This window comes from Phascolarctos cinereus, unplaced genomic scaffold, assembly GCF_003287225.1.
Source record: "Phascolarctos cinereus isolate Bilbo 61053 unplaced genomic scaffold, phaCin_HiC Scaffold_4;HRSCAF=312, whole genome shotgun sequence".
Taxonomy (NCBI): Eukaryota; Metazoa; Chordata; class Mammalia; order Diprotodontia; family Phascolarctidae; genus Phascolarctos; species Phascolarctos cinereus.
The window spans coordinates 88438758-88465456 of record NW_027555847.1 but is presented as its reverse complement, the minus strand read 5'-3'; the positions used below and the strand labels follow the sequence as shown (position 1 = coordinate 88465456).

At 36.1% G+C, this 26699-nt stretch overlaps 1 protein-coding gene across 2 annotated transcripts in view; it reads right to left on the bottom strand.

The window, feature by feature from the left end:
* The window catches only part of QRICH1 (glutamine rich 1), a 79691-nt gene that overhangs the window by 33572 nt on the left and 19420 nt on the right, over positions 1-26699 (bottom strand). For both annotated transcript variants that reach the window (XM_020998969.2, XM_020998968.2), the window contains exon 2: positions 10871-11200. In XM_020998969.2, the coding sequence (XP_020854628.1) occupies positions 10871-11179 (309 nt within the window). In that variant the 5' untranslated portion in view covers positions 11180-11200. The remainder of the gene's footprint in view (positions 1-10870; positions 11201-26699) is intronic.

Sequence of the window (26699 nt, the reverse complement as noted above, 5' to 3'; positions counted from 1 at the left end):
CGGTATGAAACAAGGCAGAGTACGTTAAGCGCAAAATAGAGATCCGGACAAAGAGTCATTAGAAATGTAAGGAAGAGATCACTTTTGTGGGAGGAAGGAGAGTGCATGAATCAAATATCAAGAAAGTAGTACCTGAATTAGGCCTTGAAAAGAGGGAAACTTCAGCAGGGAGAATTTAGGGTAGAATAAAAGGCAATATATTCCAAGCATGAGGGCTGTAGGTGGGAGAAGAGGGAAGAGTATAAGGAAAGACAGAGATAAGAGGGGGCAGGAGGATTATCTTTGACAGATAGAAGTCCATTTCACCTGGGGGTAGCTAGGTGATACAATAGATAGATAAGAGTTTGAGGCTTAAAGTCAGGAAGAACCGAATTCAAATCCAGCCTTAGACATTTACTTGCTGTATGAACCTGGACAAGTTACTTAACCTCTGTTTGCCTCAGTTTCATCATCTGTAAAATGGGGAAGATAAAAATAGCACTCCCTAATAAGGTTGCTTCAAGGATCAAATAAGATAATAATTGTAAAGTGCTCAGCACATTGCCTGGACATAGTAGTTGCTATATAAACATTAGCTATCATCATCATCATCATCACTGAATAAGTAAAGGGGGAAAATAGTTTCTACTACATAACAAAGGGAAAAAACTTTCAATTACCAAATGGAGGACCAAAGCAAATTCCTGATAATGGTATATCAGAAGACTACAGAGACTACACTGAAATTTTTCCTGGAAGAAGCTTCCTGCTTAACTGTTATGACCCTGGGCTTACAACTACAGAATCTTGAGAGTAACAATCTATGATAATTATTAATTAAAAGGGAAGTTTAAAAAAATACATCTTTAAGCTACATAATGAAGCAAAACCAAAATTCACAGAGTCACTACATTCTGGGCATCAAATCCTGAAAATGTTATAGCTCTCTATTTTATGCAATAAATTTTCCTTGGAAAAGAGATGGTGCATACTCAAACAGCCTACATGAAGATGGCTAAGTAAGACTGACTCTGCAAAGAAGAAAGAATCAACCAAAGAGACAGGTAGGATTTAGGGAGCGTAAAAGAGCTTTTTAGGAGTCTCTGTATTTGATAACAGAAGACAATCTAGAAGTACAGTACATCACTTTATTTTTTATACCAGGGAAATAAAAGAATGCAGAAATCACAGAAGGCAACAGTCAGAAATTATTAGAGTTAAAAACAATAATTAATCAATTTCTTATGTTCCTCCCTTACCAGCCAGGTATGTTTTTTTAAATCCTCGCTGACAGGCTTCATAGTTTCATTGACTCATTCTAAGAAGTGATTTATCAAGACCTTCAGAGCCAATAATAAAATGGATACAAGCATCATGTTGACAGAAGTAAAAACTAATCAGTAAAATTACTAAGATAAATTCTCAACTGGGAAAATTCTGAACCTCGCTACAGAGATAAGCAAATCCACATTCAATATAATGATTCTTAGCCCTAAAGTCGTTAGCCAAAGGAATAGAAGTTAAAGTACTTTCTGCTATGAAGGTTAACAAAACAGTTTTTTAAAAGATTGTGTCTCAATTCTAATGGATATTTTATGCTTTGGAACTTCACTTAATAAGTGCCAGGGAAAGGAATAAAATAAAAAAATTACTTAATAAAGCTTCCTCTCTCATGTCCCTTAATTTAAAAAAGTTTGCATCAAATTTCTCAGATAAGAGTTTTTTTCTGTACACACATACAAATACACACACACACACACACACACAGAATTATAGATAACTTGCCAATGGTAAGTTCAAAAGCCATTCCAACAGATAAGTGGTCAAAGGATATTAATATTCAAAAAAACTGCAAACTATTAACAACCATATAAAATAATGCTCCGAACCAATCATAATAAGAAAAATGCAGACCAGAATAACCCTGAGGTTTCACCTCCCATAATAACTGGCAAAGACAACAAAAGATGAGAATAGTTAATACCATATGGACTTTGGGATAGATACACTAGTGTATTGTTGGTGGAGCTGTGAATCAGCATAACAATTTTGGAAAACAGTTTGGAATTATGCAAACAAAGTGGCTAAGATGTCTACTTTTTGACACAGACTCTTCACATGGATGGCTTCACAAAAAGCCTGGGAAGACTTATCAAAAGTGACCAGAATCAGGGGAACAATTTACATAACAACACTGTGAAGACAGCTTTGAAAGACTTAAGAACTTTGATCAATACAATAATCAACGATGATTCCAGAGATCCCCTGAAATATGCTACTCACCTCCCATCAGAGATGATGGACTCAAGTGTGTATATATATATTTTTGGACATGGTCAATGCCAGAATTTGCTTTTGTATAACTATACATAAGCTAAGTGAATAATGAATATCATGTGAATATAATGGAATATTACTCTCCTGTGAAAAATAAAGAATACAGAGAAGCACAAATATATATGAACTGATGCAAAGTTAGCAGAACCAAGAAAATAATATACATAATAACTATAATAAAAAAATAAAAATACCTACAAAACTGAAAGTGAAGGTTGCAAAATCACAAAGAATCAGCATGGCTCCAACTCAGTTTATGTTCAGTGTGCCAGGCACCATGCTAAATGTTGTGTAAGCAAAAAGAGGTAAAGAACAATCTCTACCCACCAGGAGCTCAAAGTTTAAATGGAGGAGGAGGAAAAACATAAGAAGACACCCCCTATCCCACTCCTTTGCAAAGGCAGAAAGTTCACAAGTGTTGAGTATTAAATATATTTTCAGATTTTCAATGTCTTAATCATTTTTGTGGATTTTCAAAATCTTTATCTTAAAAAATATACTTCTTTGAAAAAAACTAACCCTTTGTTACGTAGGATGGCTCTCTGAGGGAGCAAAGAGAGAAAGACACTGGGAGAAATTCTGTTGATATAAAAATCAATAAAAATGTATTTTTTTAAAAAGTGAATGCTACAAAGTTATAAAGAACCATAGCTGCAAAGAAGATATGACACCAAGATTAGAAGGAAAGCAGAAAGATGGGAAACAATCTTTAAAAGCAAGGGTCTGTGATAAAGTCCTCATTTTTCAAATATATAGAGAACTGAGTCAAATTCATGAGAATACAAGCCTTTCTCCAATTGATAAATGGTCAAAGGATATGAACTGACAGTTTTCAGATGAAGAAATCAAAGCTATCTATAGGCATATGAAAAAGTGCTCTAAATCACTTCTGATTAAAGAAATGCAAATTATAACAACTCTGAGGCACCACCTCACACTTACCAGATTAGCTCATATAACAGACAAGGAAAACAATAAATGCTGGAGAAGATGTGGGAAAATTGGGACACTAAAGCATTGTTGGTGGAGTTGTGAACTGATCCAACCATTCTGGAGAGCAATTTGGAGCTTTGCCCAAAGAGCTAAAAACTGTGCATACCCTTTGATCCAGATATACCACTACTAGGTCTGTATCCCAAAGATATCATAAAAAAGGGAAAAGGACCCACATGTACAAAAATATGTGTAGTAGCTCTTTCTGTGGTGGCAAAATATTGGAAACTGAAGGGATGCCTATCTACTGGGGAATGGCTGAACAAGCTGCAGTACATGAATATAAGGGAATACTATTGTGCAGTAAGAAATGATGAACAGGAAGATTTCAGAAAAGCTTGGAAAGACTTGTACAAACTGATACAAAGCGAAATGAGCAGAACCAGGAAAAAATTGTACATAGTATCATCAACACTGTGTGATAACTATGAATGACTCAGCTCTTCTAAGCAACACAATGACCTAAGACAAGTACAAAGGACTCATGAAGGAAAATGCTATCCATTTCCAGTTAAACAACCACGGGACTATGAATGCAGATCAAAAGATATTTTTTTCACTTACTTTATTCTTTCTCATGTTTTCTTTTCCCCTTTGATCCGTTTCTTCTTTCACAACTATGACTAATATGGAAATACTTTCATATGACAGCACGTGAATAAACTATATCAAACTGCCTACCATTTTCAGAAGAGAGGAGTAAGAAAAATTTGGAACTCAAAATCTTGTAAAAATGAATGCTAAAAATTTTCTTGACAAAGCTGGGGGAAAACATACTATTAAAAAAAAGATATAAGATGGCATTTCTCCTGACTCCTTTGAAGAAGTGTGTGTGTGTGTGTGGAAAGGGGTGGGGGATATCTATGGGTATAGAACACTGAATATGTCAGAATTTTCTTCTATATATGTCAATTTTGATGACTTCCCCCCCTCCTCTTTTTTTTCATTATAAAGAATGGCCTATTTTTCTTTTTTTTATTTCAAAAATACTTTCTATACTGTATGGCTGAGGCAGGTGGTACTGGGAGAAATTCGGGCAGTTTTAAAACAAAAGATATCAATAAAAACATTATTACTGTTTTTATTTTTAAGTGAATGTTATAAAATTACAAAGAAAAGGCATGGCCCAAAGAAGAGCTATGAGAAGACACCTTCACCCACTCATTTGAAAAGGAGGAAAGATCCATAGGTATGGATACTATATATATTTTCAGACCTTTCTGATATATGGATTGGTTTTGCTAATTTTTTTCTCTTCTTCCTCTTTTTATTTAAAACCTATGCTCTATTATATGAGATGATTCTCCAGGAGGGGGAAGAAATTCAGGCAACACAGAAAAAAAAATTAGTGTCATTATCAGAATTTAAGTCTTTGGACAGCTAGCATATAGCATGTTTTAACAAAGTGCCAAAACTAAAAGCACCCATGATGCTGTAATTGTTGACCATTCTGACAAAGAGCCTATTGCAGCTATTTGACAGTACTATTCTGTTGTCACGATATATCTTTTTTTTTTTTGGTGAGGCAAATGGGCTTAAGTGACTTGCCCAGGGTCACACAGCTAGTAAGTGTCAAGTGTCTGGTCTGAGGCCATATTTGAACTCAGGTCTTCCTGATTCCAGGCCCGATGTCCCATCCACTACACGACCTAGCCGCCTGTCCCTATACACCTTTTCTCCAACATGGTTTAATCACAGATCAACCAGCCACATTCCCAGAATGATGGGGCTACTGTCACCCAGCACTAGTACAGGCCTAGACAGCATCACTCTGAAAGAATTATTATATAACTGTATACAGTTCAAAGCTACCTTAATACCCACCAAGTTCTGTCCTTACTTGAAAAGGATTCCCCACTACAAGTGGTCATCTAGTCTCTTCTTGAACACCTCAGTAAGAGGAAACCCATTAACTCCTGAGATAGTCCATTCCACTTATGTGAAATTATGTTGTAATTATTTGCAAGTTATTTCTGATATAAAGCCTAAGTTTGCTTCAATAGCATTGATGCATTATAACTAAGTGAAGCTAAGTGGGAGAGAATACCAGGCCTCGAGTCAAGACCTGAGTTCAAATCCAATCTCAGATTGGACTGGTAGCTGTATGACCCTGAGCAAGACACCCTGTTTGCCTCAGTTTCCTCATCTGTAAAATGATCTAGAGAAGGAAGTGGCAAACCACTCCATTATTTTTGCCAAAAGCACCCCAAAAACTGTCACAAAGAGTTGGACACAACTAAACAACAACAAAATTATAAAGAAAAATCACCATTATAACATCACTCATCCTCTACAAAGCCTATGAAGCTAACTGCCCCCTATAATGTTATTTGACTTAAAAGAAAAATCATGTTTTCAAGAAACCAATTACTAATGTCAGGCAGAATATGCTGACATTCTCAACTTCCTCTGAAAGTAGAGGAAAAAGTCTAGGAAAGATGGCATTAAGTTCTCTCAGAAGAGAGCTAAAAAAAATCAGCTTTTCCTGTTTTAGGCCTAGCAGAGTAAAAACAAACAGCACTAAGGAATGTAACAGCAAAACAGTTCAGGATCTTGAGTACTATATCTATTAACTCATCCCTTCGTAAAAGGCAGCCAGGGGTAGCAGAAAGAACATGAAATTGAAGAGTCAGAAGACACGGGTATGAACCAAGACTGTTGCCTTTTGGTTTGGCAAGTCTCCTTCCCTGAGTGTCCTCAGTCTCCCTCTCTATAAAATTAGGGACTGGATCAGATAAACTCTTTCAATTCTGCATCCTATTCTCCAGGAAACTTTTACCCTGCCCTTGTTTTGCTGTTCTACTACATTAATTTCCTCCTTTCTGTCCACAAAATAATCCTCTTGTGTAGCATTTAGATCTGCATAACTCTGAACAAGTCCTCTAATTTCTCCATGGCTCACTTTCTTCCAACTGTAAAATGAGGACATTGCTACTTGTGCTATCAGTCTCACTTTGTATATCTTAAAGTACTCTATGATGTGAACTAGGATTGATTTCAAGGATAAGATTACATTATATTCCCTTTTATCCCATTCTTTTCCTGGCTTATAGTAGCTAGTTTGTTCATAGGAAAATAAAGAAATGGATTTCTGCTAAAACACAAAACAAAAATCTCTGACAGAAGGACCTCCTACCATTTACTCTCTTAGTGTTAGGTCCCTCTAACAGTTCATATTCACCATTCTTCAAAGGAAGTCTTTTTTCTCTTTTGCTGATACATGCTCCCTACTTTTACTTCATAAAGCAAGAACTAAGTTCACCCACGCATGGAAATCAATTTCAAGCAATGCCTTAAAGCATAAGATAAGGGATTCCTATTAGGATCCAAGTTGACAAAGACTAATGGAAACTGGGTAAAAACATCTACAAAATAATGATTCCTGATTTTCTGCCACTTTAAGTATAAACACCCAAACCTTAAATAAAGGAGACTTTTGTGTAGACATGAACTTGTTTTCTCAAAATCTCGAAACCACTCCTTGTGCAGCAATACTTCCTCTAGGTTATTTTCTTATTTGCACAGGCCAAGGAATCAGACAAGATTCTCTGTTGGAGCCGTAACTCATCCAAAGGCTCTGGCTCTCATGAGAAAGGAGATGAAGGCTGCTCCCTTAGCCAGAAGAGGTCACTAGAGAACACCAGGAATTCACTTTTCTTAGCACAGAAATGGAGTTTAAGGCACTATTTACAAATGGCTCACAAAAATATAAAAATCACAGGATACCAGACATTCAAAAATGTGCTGATCAGACGGCTACAATCAACAAACAAAATCCCTATTAGGGAAATGACATTGTACAAAATATCAAAAAGTGGGTTAAACATAGAAACTGCAAAGAATCAACCTTGGGAGTTGTTCTCTTATGGATTATGGAAGAGGGGGGAGAAATAAAGAATCTAAAACACTTAATTCATGATAGCAATAATGAATCACTAGCCTGGTACCTCTTCTAATATCTGTAAGTACCACATATAAGGTACTTGTAAACAGGCTATGTTTCAAAGTTCATTTTAAGCCAGTTATTTGGAAATCAAAATGGTTTTCTTGTTGAAATGTTATATGATGTGGTTTCCAGATTTTCCTACAAAAGCCTAAGAAATGCAACTGCAATAGAAGAAAGAAGACTAAACTTGTACGGAGTTGAAAGTCATTGATCTGAATTTTGCCTGCAACCCTTGTAACCATGAGCAAGTTATTTCCTCTCTATGCAACTCATTTTTCAGACCTATAAAATGAGGATAATCTGTTTGGAGAGGCTAGGTTGCACCTCATTTTTTACTAAAAACTATATTTCCCAAGTTGACTACCCATTTAAGACTTAGCTCTAACTTACTTTAGTTGTTCACAAAAACCAAAATGATTTTCAAATGACAGTTACACTCTAAGTGATTTTCAAAGATGATACTGTTGGCTCTGAAGTTAATTCCACAAGTGGAAATTTTCAAGCCCTTTGAGCAATAACAGCATCACTGGAATAGGTGTACAGACTCCAAAATAGCTACTCTGAAATGGCTCAAAACTCACTTGTAAGCATAAGGCCTGGCCAAAGTGTTTGTTTTTAAAAAGTCACATTATAGTCACATCTTACATGTAAAAGAATTTTAACTGACAGGAGCAGCTAGGTGGCACAGTGGACAGAGCACCAGCCCTGAAGTCAGGAGGACCTGAGTTCAAATCCAGCCTCAGGCCAAACACTTGACACTTACTAGCTGTGTGACCCTGGGCAAGTCACTTAACCCCAATAGCCTTAAAAGAAATAAAAGAATTTTAACTGGCTTTTGCCAGTTTTAAAAATATAATAAAATACTTATATAACTAATTACAACCCAGTAAAAATCACCTACTGAACTAATTAAGTATTCATGTTCAGGGGAATGGGAAAAAAAAGATTATTTCAAACAATATGGTCACACTCATCCCAAACATTTATCTAAGTCCTTCGAAGTACAATTAAAAATCAATGGAAAGAAAATTTTGAACAGGGAATTGAGAAACTGAGACGCAAAGGAGCCAAAGTGCTGAAGAGTATAACAATGACACTGGGGAAGTACCATGTGTACAAAGTCAGTCCCATATTTATCCAGGAAGCTAGTCACAAAGCAGGACAGATCTGCTGGGGAACAAAGGGATGGACAAACGGCTTTGTAGTATATATTCACTATCACTAGCAGATTGTGCCTACATTGTATATATTCCATGATTTTAAACTGGGTATTGAATGCAACAAACTAAGCACTTAATGTAATTCTAGAAAGGGGATGAGGGTGGGGGAGGAGTCTTTTCTAGCAATAGCTTTGCTCTATTATCCTGAGGGTTCTAATTACTGTTCAATAAATCTGGGTGATCAGAGGAAAATGCAGACTAAAACAGGCTCTTAGCCACTCCAAAACCCTTCATAAGGCCCAGAAACAATCCCTTCACCCTGGTCCTCAGACTGATGATTCTTCTAAGCCATTCTAGGCCAGTCTAGATCCACCTTGGCCAGTACAACAAAAGCAGCAACTTCTACCTACCATCTGAATACAATGAGCAGAAAAATGGTATAACAGAGACTTAGAATCATTGACCATGTTCAAATTCTGGCTGTAACACTAACTGTATGACCATGGGCCAATCACTTCACTGGCTTTGGGCTCAGTCTTCTCATCTGTAAAATGGGTATAAAAAATTTCTACTAAAGTGCTGAGTTTCTATTATTATTATTATTAAAGAGACTAAGTTATTACACTTATTACTTTCCACATCATAAGACATTTCTTCTTTGCCTTTGGTCCAAATTTTTAGATGTAAATAGACTCCTGATAGACATACAAAAAAGTGTTCATTCCTTTTACCAAATCAGCACACGTAAGGACATAGCAGGAATAGACAACAAAACTCTACAGGCATCTTGAATAACAACCTTGAATAAAAAATCAAATCTAAATCCCAGCTGTCATAATCACTTAGAAGACATCCTCAAAGAAGCACAGGCAGACGCTACATGGACTGCTCCTACATGGCTCCAGCATCTACCTTCTAGCTCTCAAAGGCAAGGCTCAACAAATCCCAGGTGTTAGGTCACCATGGTACATAACAATTTCATCATGATTTCTATTTTGATCAGTATGATGATTGCAAAAAAATGCAATTTATTTTTCCTGGTCATACACACAAATTTTACTAAACTGATCAACTGAAAGGAAAACATTTATAGCATTAAGGATCCATTTGAGGACCCCTCATTCATCTCAGCTTCAGTCATCACAAAAGTGGGGTCACTGGCCATTAGGGTTTCTGATTATCCCAAATATAACCCAGGAAGTAGTCATATTTACTCAGCTCCCTCCTTTTTGAGGCCTTCCAAGAAATACTGTTCATAACCATTTAAAGAATCTCAATGACCCTAAGTTGGATCTTGATCTTAGAGTAGAACAGATAATGAGGTGCTAACTTCTTTATTCCTTCTGGTTTTTTCTCCTTCTTTGAAAGCTAACACCTACATCCAAATAAAATTTATTGAGCTTTGTTATAAGGAGAAATAAATAGAATTATACCCAGATAGGCATTAGCTATTGCACTACCTTCCTCACTATGGAGTAACTAGAAATATCTGCCCTCTCCCCTCCATTACTCCATTATTCCCCTGCTTTGTATTTCTCCTCCCCCAATTTCAGAAGGAAAGGGAGGAAAAATTGCACCAGACAACTGAGGTAGAACAGAAAGGGGCAGTAACTGGGGAAGGCAAGAAAGTTTCATATTTAGCTGGAAGAGTGGGTTTCACATGAGACGACGATACATCAAGATGAAAATATTTTCCATTTCTCAGCAAAGCATATTTCTATTTTTTTCAATATAATGCTACAGTCACTTCACATTTTTCTAAGAGGCAACCAGAGAGCTCATACACAGAAGGCCTCAAAAAAGCAAATGTAAAAAAGGAACTGAGAATATGGGGAAGATATAATTTTTGGAGCTATACAATCAAGACCTTTAAAATTGATGTCTTAGTACAATTTCTATATTTAAACTCTAAATTTTAGTATTGAGTCACAAGTTCTCCCACTATACTGTTCCGTATGAAAGGTTAAGAGGTAAATATATTAAAGCAGATTAAAGCTCTTAGAATGTCTACACGTATTTCAACATAACCTGAAACTCAGCTCTTAGTTCTGTATTAGAATATTCTATTATACCAGATACTATAGGATATCCAGTTTCTTCTTAATAATTCAAGTTATACATAGTGGATAGAGCACCAGCCCCAGAGTCAGGAGGACCCGAGTTCAAATGTGGCCTCAGACACATAACACTCACATAACACTGACTCTGGGCAAATCCCTTAACCCCAATTGCCTCATATTAAAAAAAAAGAAAGAAAGAAAGAAAGAAAAAAGAAATTCCACACAAGGGAAGCATAATATACCAAATTCTGAGCACAGTGTTAATGCTCTATAAAATAAGTCACAAGGTCAAAATCATAAGTAGATAACCAAATTTTAACAGATAACCAAAGTAAATTTCACATAACATAGGACAGTAATTTATCATTAGTAATAATCTAATATTTTCTCTTTACCTGAACCTGCTGTGGCTGCTGGACCTGGATCTGTTGTTCTTGCTGGGTCTGCTGCTGCACACTGGTGGTCACAGGACAGGCAAGTTCAAGTAAAGATCCAGCCACTTCGGTGCTATCTGTGTAAATGCAGTTTCCACCCTGTTGGTACACCATAGTAGTAGTAGCCGTCTGCTGGAACTCCTGAAGCGCTTCAGGTCCCTTGGATGCTAAGGAGTCCAGGAACTCCTTCATCCTGTGTTGTGGGATTGAACGTGCTTTTACTCGGATGTATTCTTCAAAGGAAATGGTGTTTTCCAAAGAATTATTCATATTGCAAAATCTTTAGGATCCCTAAAGATAAAGAATAAAAGAGAAGGCAGGGTTCATTTCTTTTTCTTTCTTTCTCTCTTTTTTTAAAGATCTTGATAAGAGCAGAACTATTAGCAATCTTCACAATGGAAAAGACTTTTTGTATGGCAGCTGGATATATCTGAAATCTATAGCAAAGATTTTTTTTTCCTACAAATTTATATAGTAATACATTTTTCTTAAACCACCTTACTTCTATGCTGAAACCAACTTTTATCTGCTTCTGTTTACCTGGTTTTCCTCACAATGATGCAAAATAAATAAAAATTAGTTAAAAATAAATTTAAAAAATATTGTTGTTAATCAGTCTAAGTATGGCTTGAACTGAGCAGATCCAAGGTATACCAGAACTCACTTGTTACACGCAAAACTACACTATACTAATAACTTTGCTTTGATGGGGAATAGAAGGAAACAGGAAAAAGGAAACCAGAAGCCATAGTTAAAAAAAAGCCTAGAAAAAAAGAAACAGGCACAGCTAGGTGGTGCAGTGGATAGAGCACCAGCCCTGAAGTCAGGAGGACCTCAGTTCAAATCTCACCTCAGACCAAACACTTGACACTTACTAGCTGTGTGACCCTGGGCAAGTTACTTAACCCCAACTGCCTATTTAAAAAAAAAAATTCACACTTCATCTAGTCCCTAGCGAAAGTGACAAGCACATTCACTATACAAATGTATTAGGTGAATATTGCAACTCACTTGATAAGCAAGAGTTAACCAATAAACTGGGGTCATATTTACCTCCAGTACCATCAAAAAAAGCTTTATAATGCCAAGTATTCTGTGGACCAGTAAAATATAGTTGTGCTAAAATTTTAATCTTATTGAATAGTTTGAAATAAGTGAGTTATGGGCTAGCTTGGGAGTTTTGGTTATTTTTAGTTGTATTGTTTTCAATAAAATTTTATCTACAAATCAGCTTGGTCAATTGTCAAACTCCTTTAAAATTATAATGATTAAGCTCTGCCCAAAAAAAAGAGATAGGAGAAACAACTTCTCCCTTCCCCATGCTGCCCCTGCTCCTCCAATTCTACAGTCTCTTACTGTTACCTTCTTTGAAGAGGTAGGGGCCTAAAAGTGCAGAATATTGGCTATAATAGCAGACTTCTTTGACATGTGGGCTAGTTTTGTTTAACTTTTTTCTTTCCCTTTTCTTATTCCTTATTAAAAAAGATGGTGCTCTGGGAATGGGTTGGGGGAGAGACAGTGGAAAATAAGTGATATAAAAATAAGACATACAATAATTCTTAATTAAAAAAATTGTAATTTCCTCCAAACCCATCCCCTTTCCAAAATCAGTTGCCAAATCTTGTTTTTGTTTCCCATCTGTCTCCTTCTCTCTACTCATATGCCCTTCTCTACTTTGTCTAGAAAAGATTGCTGCAATGACCTCTTAATTCTTCTCCCTCCCTTCCTTCTCTTAATCCATCCTCCACACAGTTGCCAAAACAATTTTACTAAAAAACAATTCTATCATGTGATCTCCTTACTCAATAAACTCAAATGTCTTCCTATTCATTCTAGGATTAACTGTCATTTCATCCTTTATTAATTTCTGTTTTGAGGTAAGTTATTATAATACACATAATTAGCTCAGTAACATATGGTGTTCGTGGCATATGTTCAAAATGCTTTTACTGACTGTGTGATCAAAAAAGTATGGAGACCACTGATCTAGACCCTTTATTTCTACTACTCCATTCTCTTGCTTTTGTATGTCTAGATACTAATTGGTGAATCAAAACTAGAGAAGACAAGGTAGGGGATGAGAGGGCAATAACCTATATTAAAAATTTTCTGCCAAAAGTGATTTTCACTTGATCTTCAGTGTGACAAGTGGGGAAAAAAATCTAACCACTTGCTCTTACTACAGCTCTAACTAATTACCAACAGAATTCTCTGAAGAAATAAGACATTTCTAAATGGTTAGCATCAACCTTTTATCTTGCAGCATCAACCCTGCACGACGCAGGGCCTGCACAAACACGCTTAATTCAAACGGCAATATCTACACTGGCATGTACAAGCTAGCAAGAAATGTGCATAGAATTGGTTTTTTAAAATACTAATAAGAAGGTTACCAAACGCAAACCTTTGTTGAAGAGCGCTCCAATGTAGCAGCCTAAGCACTACAGCTTCAATAAAACATGACTCTATTTCTATGAGACAGAGAATTAAGTCCTTATGTTACCTCAAGTACAGATTTCCCAGGCCACAAACTAGAGATAAAAATCCCATGAAGTTAATGAATACACACTGGGTGTTATTAGCTACTTGTGTGACTCTAAATGAGCCTTCTTGCTATCTCTGATACCTCTGCTTAAATTGTAAGAACATACGTCATTGGATGAGAGCAGGGAGAGAGTTCAGAGGTCATCCAAACCTTACAGAAGATGAAGAATTGGAAGGGATCTTTGTCCAACTACCTCATTTTACACATGCTTACACACACACACACACACACACACACACTCCCTTCCAGCTCTGATATTCTATGAAATTCTAGGAATAGGAAGTGACAAAAATGGCAGTATCCTGCCTATTAGAAATAACTGCTAGGAGCTCTACTACAGATTCATAGATGATTAAAGCCAGAAAAGCCCTTAGAAATCAATCTAAAAGACAGCTTGACAGCTGATAATTTCTGGAAACAAAGTCAATATCCATTGACTGGGCAATGGTTAAACAAACTGTAGTACAGAAATGTATTAGAATATTACTGTGATGTAAAAAACAAAGAATAAAGAAGGGAAGACTTCTATGAACTAAAGGTAAATGAAATAAATAGAAACAAGAAAATAATCACAATGAGAACAATATAAATGGAAAGAAAAAAACAAAACTGTGAAACTATAAAGACCAAGGTTGGCTCTAGTCAGTCAGTCAGTCAATAAATATCTATTGAACACCTACTATGAGCTAGGCACAGTGCTAATTGATGAGGATACAAAGAAATGCAAAAGGCAGTCTTTACCCTCAGGGAGCTCCCAGTCTAATACAGAGTAGTGGTAGTAAAAATGTAATGACTCCTATTATCAGGTGCTTTTATGGTTCAATTTTCTCAAATTGAGAAAAAAATACACACACTAAATAAAACTGAAATTTATCTGTTTAGGTGATGCACACTTCACAGTAAGATTAGTACAACAATCTAGTACAAGTCTTTTCTATTACATATCTAACATGTTCAACTTGGTGCTGTGCAGTATGTGACCAATGTGCACATCCACTGCACAAATGAACATGTTACTATGTTCTCACAGAAGTCTTATACGAAAAAACTTTGCCCCTTTGCCTTTTAAACAGCTTCTATTACAGTTTTCCTTTCCTTAAAACTTGATTTATTAAGCATGTTAAAAGTCCATTACATAATTAAAAGCCCAAGTTACGCCCTCTTCTGGGAGGTTCACTATAAGAGAAGAGTATAGACTTAGAATCATCTGAGTCCTGGTACTCTGCCACTTTAGAATCATCACTTATCTTTGACATTTTTACTTTCATTTATGAGAAAATGATAGTTAGCTGATATCTAGAACTCATGAAAAGTCTCCCTTCTAAGGCAATTATTCTATATATAGCTCAAAGATTGCACCAAAAATTTTTAGCGACTATTGTTTCCAAAAAAGGAACTCAAGAGGAAATTAAATGGTAAAATTTTTTCTGGGTCTTCTCAAAAACATGAAGTAGTTAAAATATAGGAAGGGATAAATGAGCAAATATGGTCATAAGAATTTCAAAATAATGAAGTTTGAGGACTTGGAAATCGCTTCCTTGGTAGAAAAATCTTCCTACACCCACATGTACAAAAATATTTATAGCAGCTCTTTTTGAGGTGGCAAAAAATTGGAAACTGAGGGGATTCCTCAATTGCGGAATGACTGAACAAGTTGTGGTATATGAATGTAATGGAATACTACTGTTCCAAGAAATGATGAGCAGGAGGACTTCAGAAAAACCTGGAAATACTTGCATGAATTGACGCTGAGTGAAGTGAGCAGAATCATCAGAATATTATACACAGTAACAGCCATATTGTGCAATGACCAACATTGATAGACTTAGCTCTTCTCAGCAATGCAATGAACTAACCCAATTTCAAAAGACTCATGATGGAAAATGCTATCCACATCCAGAGAAAGAACTATGGAGTCTAAACAGATCGAAGCTTACTATTTTCTTTTTCTTTTTTTGTTTTTTTTTTTCTCGTGGTTTTTCCCTTTGGTTCTATTTCTTCTTTACAACATGACTAATGTGGAAATATGTTTAATATGACTATACATGTATAGCCTATATCAGACTGCATGCCATCTTAGGGAGGGGAAGAAATTTTAAAATTCACAATCTTACAAAAGTGAATGTTGAAAATTAAAACTGACTAAACAATTATTTAAAAATTAAAGAAAAGAAAAATCTTCCTACAATTCCTAAGTATATTTGTGCTTATGCACCAAATTCTTAGAATACTCATGGGTCATCTCATTTCCATTCACTTAATACAGTGTCCCTTCAAATACAGTGGAAACACATCTGATTTCTGAGTTAAAAACAAGGTGGAAGCAATGTAGTAGCTTTTACATACCCAATCTTTTAAAAACAAGCTTTTCACTTCAGTGCAAAACCTTACTTCACCTAATTCTGTTTATGCTGAGGGGGTAGCCATTTATATAATTTCATTTGCATTACTCAACCGTTTAGTCCTAGCAATTAGTGTGAATGTGAGACAAGCAGAAAATGTATTATTTTCTTAAATGGTCAGAAACCTCATCCTGCCACCTCTCCCCTCTCTGAATCTACAGGCCATCCTCCCATGCCAGAAATACCCTCACCTACTGTTCTTTCTTCAAAGCTCAGTTCAGGTGCTTCCTCCTCCCCAAATTCCCCCAGATGAAAATTTGTTCTCTCCAAATTTGCCTAGATAGACCACTTTGTGTAGACCAAGAGTTCCCAAATTTATTTGGTCTACCGACTCCATTTTAAAAAAAAATTATTCAGTACCCCAACCTTGGAAATCTGCTTTTTTTAATCCTTTAATGGTTTTTCTGAAATTTCCATCATTTCAAAAAAATATAAGATTAAAAAAAATGATGCACTTTAAATTTAATAATTAATTGAAATTTGTGGAGTTTTTTCCTGCACTGAAATTCTGATGATGCAATATTGTGTTATGTAGCTGTATAGCATAATATTGTAAATAAGTCATTACACGCACATATTCCTGCCAACTTCCTGACAATGGGCAAAGCTCACCTGCCAAAATCTATATCAGTACTAAACATATATGCACGAAGTAGTATGGCATCCAAATGCTTAGAGGAGAAGCTATGTGAGTTACAGGAAGAAACAGTCAGTAAAACTATACTAGTGGGGGACCTCAACTTCCCCTTCTCAGAACTAGATTAATCTAGTTAATTGGAGGGCAGCTAGATGGCACAGTGGATACGGCACTGGCCCTGGAGTCAGGAGGACCTGAGTTCAAATCTGACCTCAGACACTTGACACTTCCTAGCTGTGGTGACCTTGGGCAAGTTACTTAACTCCACTGCCTAGCTCCAAAAACAAAACAAAACAAAACAAAAAACTAGAGAAACCTAACCACAAAATAAACAAGAAAGAAGTTAAGGAAGTGAATAGAATTTTATAAAAATTAAATATGATAGACCTCTGGGGAAAACTGAATGGGGATAGAAATATATAATTTTTTCACCTACACAAAAACTGACCATATTTTAGGGCATAAAAACCTCATAATCAAATGCAGAAAGGCTGAAATATTAAATGCATCCTTTTTAGATCATGATGCACTAAAAATTACATGTAATAATGGGCCATGGAAACACAGATTAAAAATTAATTGGAAACTAAATAATCTAATCCTGAAGAATGAGTGGGTCAAACAACAAATCATAAAACAATAAATAATTTCAAAAAGAATGATAATGAGACAACATACCAAAATTTATGGGACGCACCCAAAGCAGTTCTTAGGGGAAATTTTGTATCTCTAAATGCTTACACAAATAAACTAGAGAAAAGAACAATTCAACAAACTGGGCATGCAACTAAAAAGCTAGAAAAAGAACAAATTTAAAATCCCCAATTAATATTGAATTAGAAATTATGAAAATCAATGGACGGATTAGTAAAATTGAAAGTAAGAAAACTATTGAACTAATAAAGAAAACTTAGAGTTGGTTTTATGGAAAAAAACAAAAACAAAATTAACCTTTGGTTAATTTGATTTAAAAAAAAAAAAAGAAAACCAGATTTCCAGTATCAAAAATGAAAAGGGTGAATTCATCACAAATGAAGACATTAAAGCAATCACTAAGAGCTACTTTGCTCAACTGTATGCCAATAAATCTGACAATCTAAGTGAAATAGATGAATATTTATAAAAATATAAATTGCCCAGATAAACTGAAGAGGAAATAAAATACTTAATCCCATTTTAGAAAAAGAAATTGAACAAACCATCAATGAATTCCCTAAGAAAAAATCTCCAGGGTGAGATGGATTTACAAGTGAATTCTACCAAACACTTAAAAAACAATTAATTCCAATATTATGTAAACTATTTGGAAAAACAGGCAAAGGAGTCCTACCAAATTCCTTTTATCACACAAATATGGTGTTGATACCTAGACCAGGAAGAGCCAAAGTAGAGAAAGAAAATTATAGAATAATTTCCCTAATGACTATTGATGCAAAAATTTCAAATAAAATATTAGAAAAGAGAATACAACAATTTATCACCAGGATAATATATTATGACCAGTGGGATTTATACCAGGAATGCAGGGCTGGTTCAATATTAAGAAAACTACCAGCATAACTGATCATATCAATAACAAAATTAACAGAAATCATATGATTATCTTAGTAGGTGCAGAAAAAGTTTTTGGCAAAATACAGTATCCATTCCTATTAAAAACACTAGACAGCATAGGAATAAATGGAGTTTTCCTTAAAATGATAAGGAGTATCTATCTAAAACCTTCAGCAAGAGGCAGGTAGGTGGAGCAGAGGATAGAGCACTGGCCCTGGAGTCAGGAGGACTGAGTTCAAATCGTCTCATACCAGACACTTGACACTTACTAGCTGTGTGACCCTGGGCAAGTCACTTAACCCCAACTGCCTCACCAAAACAAACAAAAAAAAAACCTTCAGCAAGCATTCTATGTAATGGGGATAAGCTAGAAGGTTTCCCAAAAAGATCAGAAGTGAAACAAAGATGCCCATTATCACTATTATTATTTAATATTGTACTAAAAATGTTAGCTTTAGCAAGAAGAAAAGAAAAAGAAATTGAAGGAATTAGAATAGACAATGAGGAAACAAAACTGTCATTCTTTGCAGATGATATAATGGTATACTTAGAGAATCCTAGAGAATCAACTAAAAAAATGCCTGAAATAATTAACAACTTTAGCAAAGTTGCAAGATATAAAATAAACCCACACAAATCATCAGCATTTATATATATTATCAACAAAGTCCAGCAGCAAGAGATAGGAGAAATTCCACTTAAAATAACTGCAGACAATATAAAGTATTTGGGAGTTCTACCTGCCAAGACAAACATGGGAACTATATGAACACAATTACAAAACTCTTTTCACACAAATAAAGTCACATCTAAACAACTGGAAAAATATCATTTGCTCATAGGTAGGCAGAGCTATATAATAAAAACGACAATTCTACTGAAACTAATTCATTTATTCAGTGCCACACCAATCATACTACCAAAAAAGTATTGTATAAAGCTAGAAAAATAATAATGAACTTCATCTGAAAGAACAAAAGGTCAAGAATATCAAGGGAATTAATGGAAAAAAAAAGCAAAGGAAAATGGCCAAGCCGTACCAGATTGAAAACTACATTATAAAGCAGCAATCATCAAAACTATTTGGTATTGGCTAAGAAACAGAATGGTGGATCAGTGAAATAGGTTAGGTACACAAGACAGTAGCAAATGACTATAGCAATCCTATTGTTTGATAAACACAAAGACTCCAGCTTCTGGAATAGGAACAAAAACTGAGGGGCAGCTAGGTGGTGGAGTGGATAGAGCACTGGCCCTGGATTCAGGAACACCTGAGTTCAAATGCAGCCTCAGACACATAACGCTTACTAGCTGTGTGACCCTGGGCAAGTCACTTAACCCCATTGCCTAGCCAGAAAAGAAAAAGGAAAAGGAAAAAAAAATAACAGAAACTGACAAAAACTTTGACATTTGACAAATTTGACAAAAACTGCTGGGAAAACTGGAAAATAGTATGGCAGAAAGTAGGCACAGGCCAACATCTCATACTGTATACCAAGATAAGAGGGGCAGCTAGACAGTGCAGTGGCTAGAGCACCAGCCCTGTATTCAGGAGGACCTTAACATTTACTTGTGTGACCCTGGGCAAGTCATTTAACCCCACTGCCTAGACAAAAAAAATTTAGATACCAAGATAAGGTCAAAATGGGTACATGATTTAGACATAAAGGGTGATACCATAAGCAAATTAGGAGAGCAAGGAACAGTTTTTGCCCGCCAGATCTATGGAGAAGGGAAGAATTTATGACCAAATAAGAAACAGAGAACATTATGAAATGTAAAATGGATCATTTTGATTACACTACATTAAAAAGGTTTTGAACAAACAAAACTAATGCAACCAAGATTAGAAACAGAAAGATAGGAAACAATCTTTACAGTGTTTCTGATAAAATCAGGCCTCATTTCTGAAATACGTAGAGAACTGAGTCAAATTTATAAAAATAGAAGTCATTCCCCAATTGATAAGTGATCAAAGGAAATGAACAGGCAGTTTTCAAATGAAGAAATTAAAGCTCTCTATAGTCATATGAAAAAATGCTCTAACTCACTACTGATTAGAGAAATGCAAATCCAAACAACTCTAAGGTACTACCTTACATCTATCAGATTAGCTAATATGACAGAAAAAGAAAACGATAAATGCTGGAGATGTGGAAAAATTGGAACACTAATGCATTATTGGTGGAGTTGCAAACTGATCCAACCATTCTGGGGAGCAATTTGGAACTATGCCCAAAGTGCTATAAAACTAAGCGTAGCCTTTGATACAGCAATACCATTGCTAGGTCTGCATCCTAAAGAGATCATAAAAAAGGGAAAAGGACTCACATGTACAAAAATATTTAAAACAGCTCTTTTCGTGGTAGCAAAGAACTGGAAATTGAAACAGTTGAACAAGTTGTGGCATATATGGATGCAATGGAATACTACTGTACTATAAGAAATGATGATCAGAAATTTCAGATTTCAGAAAAACCTGGAATGACTTACATGAACTAACTGAAGTGAGCAGAACTAGGAAAACATTACACACAATAACAGCAACATTGTGTGACTATCAACTACGACAGACTTAGCTCTTCTCAACAATGCAATGATCCAAGACAATTCCAAAGACTCTGGATGGAAAAAACTATCCATATCCAGAAAAAGAACTATAGAGTCTGAATGCAGATCAAAGCATACTATTTTCACTTTGTTTTGTTTTGTTTTGTTTTTCCCTCATGGCTTTTCCCTTCTGTTCTGACTCTTCTTTCACAACATGACTAATGTAAAAATATGTTTAATATGACTGCACATGTATAATCTATATCAGACTGTTTGCTATCTTGGGTGGGGAGGGAAGAAGAGAGGGAGAGAAATTTGAAACTCAAAATTTTATAAAAATGAATGTTGCGGGGCAGCTAGGTAGCACAGTGGATAGAGCACCGTCTTTGGATTCAGGAAGACCTGAGTTCAAATTTGGCCTCAGACACATAACACTTACTAGCTGTGTGACCCTGGGCAAGTCACTTAGTCCTCACTGCCCAACAGAAAAAAAAAATGAATGTTGAAAACTAATTTTACATGCAATTGGAAAAAATAAAATACTATTAATTAAGGGGGAGGGGGGAACGAAACCAAGATTTCAAGCCTGGCTGCCTGAGAGGATGGTAATGCCCCTTGCCAGTAACAGTAAGTTGGGAAGAAAGGAAGGTTTTGCAGCAGGTTGAGTTTAAGATGCTTATGGGACACCCAGTTCAGTATGTGTGAGAGGCAGCTGGTAATACAAATATGTAAATGACAATGACAAGAGACCAGAAGGAAGGAGAAGCAAAGCATCTGAATAATCATCTACAAGATAGTAATATTAATGGGTTTTTTTTTAACGCACACTCCAAAGGAGAAACAACTGAACAACAGAACTGTTAATATTCATAATCAAAAGCAGCCTGGTTATCACTAGTCAGGCACAAGAAAAATCTAATGTTGACTCCAAAGAAGGCAGCAGAAAGACTCAAAAGAGCTGCTGTTTCTAAAACCTAAGAGATGATATTGATCATATGATTCAAGAAGAAAGTATCAAATACTACAAATGAACTTAAAGATGAAATAAACTGGCTGAATGAGAAGGATATACCTACTCAAGAAGACAAATAGTATTAGTTATGCAGGTACTGTATATGTATCCAAACTTTAATCTAATAAGCCTTACTCTTTTGCTGTCTAATTTCTTTGGAACAAACATCCATAAATTTCTACTCTATAGATTTTTCTTGGAAGGAAATACACTATACAAATGCAAAGTAACCAGTCACTAGTTGGTATATATCATCTATTATACATAAATGTAGGTGAACAGAATTGCTAGTGAATGTACAATGGACAGCTCATCAGTCAAAAGCCCTATGACCCATTCTAAAATGTTCTCCACCTCAGTTCCAATGTCAGATTTAACCAGTGGTCCAAAATGAAACCAATTACTTAGTTGTTTGATGAGATGCTTTCTCCAATACCAGCCTAGTTAGGACTCTCAGTTTGATGGAGGTAGGTCAGGCATTCCAAAAGAAGCTATTTCAATAAACAAAACTAAATGTTCTGTAGTTATAGTAAGCAAGTATCAGAATCAGATGTCAGAAAATGGACTTGCATTCTTTTGTTGAAGGGAGGGGTGATGGAAGAAAGGTATTTACTATGGGTATGGAATATAGTATATGCTGTCAAATATGTTGGCTGGTTTTCCTGAACTATTTTTTTATTTTGCAAATCTTTGTTACATAACTTTGAAAGACTTAAGATTTGACCATTCATGATTCCAGTGGACTAATTATGAAGTTTGTAACTATCCACCTCCTGGCTGAGAGGTGACAGACTAAATATAAAGAAAGAGACACACTTTTTGAACAAGGACTATGTGAAAATTTGTTTTGCTTGACTATGCAAATTTGACTATTTGTTACAAGGCTTTTATTTTTCTTTGTTTCTCTTTATAATGGGAGGACAGTAGGAAAGAAAATAAAATGCCTGTTAATTGAAAAAAAATGATTTAAAAAAAAGACTTTGTCAAAAAGACTACACCTGGGGGTGTAGTATACTCATTTGAAAATTATTAACAGCAAAAAAGCACAAGGCCTAAATCAAAAAAAATTAATAGGGGAAAAGTAGGCCTATGAATTATAAACATCCTGCCCAACAAAAACCCCCTGATCCCAAGGACTCTAAGCAGATGAATTTGATTTTGGGATTCAAGTCACTGTTTGGTTCAGTCATAAATCCCTGAGATATCCGAGAGAGCTCAATCTCCATAAAGACAAATGTTTTCCAGGGGTTGGTTCTCACATGCCAAAGCTAAGACACAATGACCTGCCCTTCCACCCACCTCATCCCAATCCCATAAATGCCTACGTTGGAAGAGTTCCAACCTGAATTGAAAAGATTTGATAAAAATCAGATTGGCCTCAGCAAGTCACATAATTGTAAGTCACATAATTGTTAGTCCCTGAGATGCTTCCTCAAGTCCCATTTAATTTGTCTTTATGTCTCCAATTTTATATTTGGCTAATAGACCCTGCCTAGATTCAAGCAGTCTTTAGTCAAGTACTCTAGAATTAAATTTCAACTTCAAAAAGGTATTTTATGATAACAGAATACTCAAAAGAAAGAGGGGCTGCAAGGGGGACGGAGAGAAATGAAAGCTTGTCTATTAACTTCTTCAGAGAACTCCACCCCTCTTAAGCACTCCAATTACCAGTTCCAAAAAAAAAAAATCTTTAACTGTAAGGAAAAGGAAGTAACGATAGGCAAACATCCCAGAGGTATCTGTTCAAAGAAATTTGATTCATCAGTTGTACTCTTACCATCTCTGATACCTGGGAATACAGGTTAAGTATTTCTAAGAAGAAAGCAAAATTATTTCAAAGGCAGAAGACTACAAAATCTAAACTAAAATCTTTTTTAAAAAATTACTCCAGGGGCAGCTAGGTGGTACAGTGGACAGAGCACCAACCCTGGAAGTCATGAGGACCTGAATTCAATCTGACCTCAGGCAAATAACACTCACTAGCTGTGTGACTCTGGGCAAGTCACTTAACCCCAAATGCTTCATAAAAAAAAATTACTCCAAAGAACAAGACACAGCTTAAAACTACTCTACCCAAAATACTATAAAAAGAATAGTTTTCTACCTCTTCAGTGCCAGGCCAAAAGTCATAACTGGTTTTACTTACAACTTCACTAATGTGAAAATATGCTTAATAGGAATGTAAATATATCAGAGCGTGTGCTATCTTGGGGGGGAAGGGGGAAAAAATTTTAAACTCAAAAGCATATGGAAGTGATTGTTGATAAATTAAAATAAATTAAATTTAAAAAGTCATAACTGGGAGCAGCTAGATGGTTCCGTGTATAGAGCACCAGCCCTGGAGTCAGGAGGACCTGAGTTCAAATCAGGCTTCAGACATATATTACTTACTAGGCTTGTAAATCTGGGCAAGTCACTTAATCCCAATGGCCTCACCCCCCACTCAAAAAGAGAGAGAGAGAGAGACAGAGAGATTAGAACATGCAACTGGTAAACAGGGTCTGACTCTTGATTTTTCTGGTGACAAAGGCAATGAAAGAAAACTAAGTAGCTAAGACTCAATTTATATGCTTCCTGCACTCTTCAAAAATGTGGAGGTGGCAGGGTGGGAATGATTTCCTAAAGAACTCTTCTGACACAGTTATGTTGAATTTAGCTGCAAGAGTTTGAAATCTGGATATATAACAGTCTCCATGAGCTAAATTCGAAGCACAATAGCTCAAGAACCCAGGGAAGTTCCAAGTACACTACTCCCCCCTCTCACCTTATAATCCTTTTCCAGCTATGGCTCATCAACATTGCCATTTACTCTTAAAACAGATCATCCCTATACCCACCCCATAATTCCTTTTCTGGGAGTAAAGATAAGGGACAGTCAAACAAATACTCTAAACCTTCTACAGTACAAGTCAGGTAGAAGCTCTAGAGCCAAATTCTTAGCAAAGGTAGTCAACAACCAATTAGTATAATAAAAACTCAGTCTACTTAGACAAATTTAAAAAACTTCAGAAAGAATGAGATAATATTTCTCCAAAGCAGGTGGCAAGCTATGGCCCCTACTAGCCAAACTGAGCCACCACCCTCCAGCAAAGAATGATTTTTACATTTTCAAATAAAGCTCTATTGTATTTTAAAATGTAAAAAGCATTTTTAGCTGGCAGGAAAGCCAACAAGCATCAAAAGATGCCATTTTACAGAAAAAGGAACTTCATAATATAGTAACACACTCAATAATTAATATAAGGTAAGTAGGAATAGAAATGGAAAAACTGTTCTAAACAAAGTCAGACATCCTAAAAGTCAAGATTTAACAGCTACCTTCTCACTTATCTCTCTCCCAGTCTACTTACACTTCCCTATTGCCTACAAACATGCCTCCATCCTCAAAATAAAACCTCACTTGATTCATCTATCCCCAACACTATCTTCATCTCTCCTAGTCATCTGTGATTAAACTCCCTGAGAAAGCCTTCTGTAATAGGTGTCTCCATTTCCTTTCCTCTTGGTCTCTTCTTAACTCTGCATTCTGGCTTCCAACTCACTATTCCACTGAAACTGTTTTCTTCTAGGTTATTAATCATCTCAATTGTCAAATTGGATGGCTTTCATTATCTCAAATCCCATCTTTTCTGACCCTTTTGAAGCCTTGGACTCCTTGATACTCTCTTCTCTACAGTTTTTCCAGACACTATTCTCTCCTGGTTCTCCTCCTACCTATCAGAGATCATTCCTTCTCAATCTCCTTTACTGGCTTTTCATTGGGGTCCAGACACTGTGGGTGTCTGGAAGGGCTCTGTCCTGGGTCTTCTCTTCTCTCTATATATTATTTCACTTGGGTAATCTCAGCTCCCATGGATTCAGTTATCTCTCCACTGATGAAAATTTAAATCTACTTATCCAGCTCTACTACTGACCTCCAATCTTGCATCTCCAAATGCCTATAAAACATATTGAACTGGTTGACCCATAAACATTTCAAATTCAAATTCAAAATGTTCAAAACTGAACTCATTTTCTTCCCACCCCACCCCCAACCCTCCTGTCTTTCTAACTTCTCTATTATTGTCAAAGGCACCACCATCCTCCAAGTCAAGAAAGCCCACAAGGTGTCATTCTTGACTCCTCACTTTCTTACCCAACCCCATATCCATTTTGCTGCCTATATATTCTACCTTCATTTTTTGGTTTTTTTGCTTGTTTGTTTGTTTGTTTGTTTTGGCTAGGTAATTGGGTTAAGTGATCTGCCCTGGGTCACACAAATAGCATTTTGTATCTGAGGCCAGATTTGAACTCCGGTCCCCCTGAGTCCAGGGCTGGTGCTCTATCCACTACGCCACCTAGCTACCCCCTAGATTCTACCTTTTGTAACTCCTCTTCAATAAGCCTCCTCTTCTCTTCTGACACTACAACTCTGATGCAGGTCTTATCTTAGACTTTGACTACTCCAATAGCCTGCTAGTTGGCCTGCCTGACACAAGTCCATCCTCCACTCAGCTGTCAAAATGATCTAGTAAAGTGTAGGCCTGACTGTGTCACGGCCCCCATTCAATGAACTCCACTGACTCCCTATCACCTCCAGGATCAAATATAAAATTATAAAAATGTTAAAAGCATTTCATAATATGTTCCAACCACCACCACTTTTCAAGTCTTCTTATACCTTATACCACTTCCACCACCACCCACTGTGTACTTTTCAATCCAGTGACACTGGGCTCCTTGCTGTTCCTTGAACAAAACATTCATCTTCCAACTCCAAATCTTTTCACTTCATATCTGGAATATTCTCTCTCCTCATATTCACTTCCTGGCTTCCCTGCTTCCTTCAAGTTTCAACTAAAATCTCACCTTCTACAGGAAATCTTTCCTGATCCCTCTTAATTCTGCCTTCTCTGTTATTTATTTCCAGTTTATCCTCTATATAGCTTGTTTGTATATAGTTATTTGCAATGTAGTCTCACCCATTAGATGGTGAGCGCCTGGACAGCTGTGACTGTCTTTCAGCACTTAGCAGAATGTCTGGCACACAGACACTTAAACTGACTAATTAGTTTTTTAAAAGATGAAAAATAAAAGGGTATAATCACTTA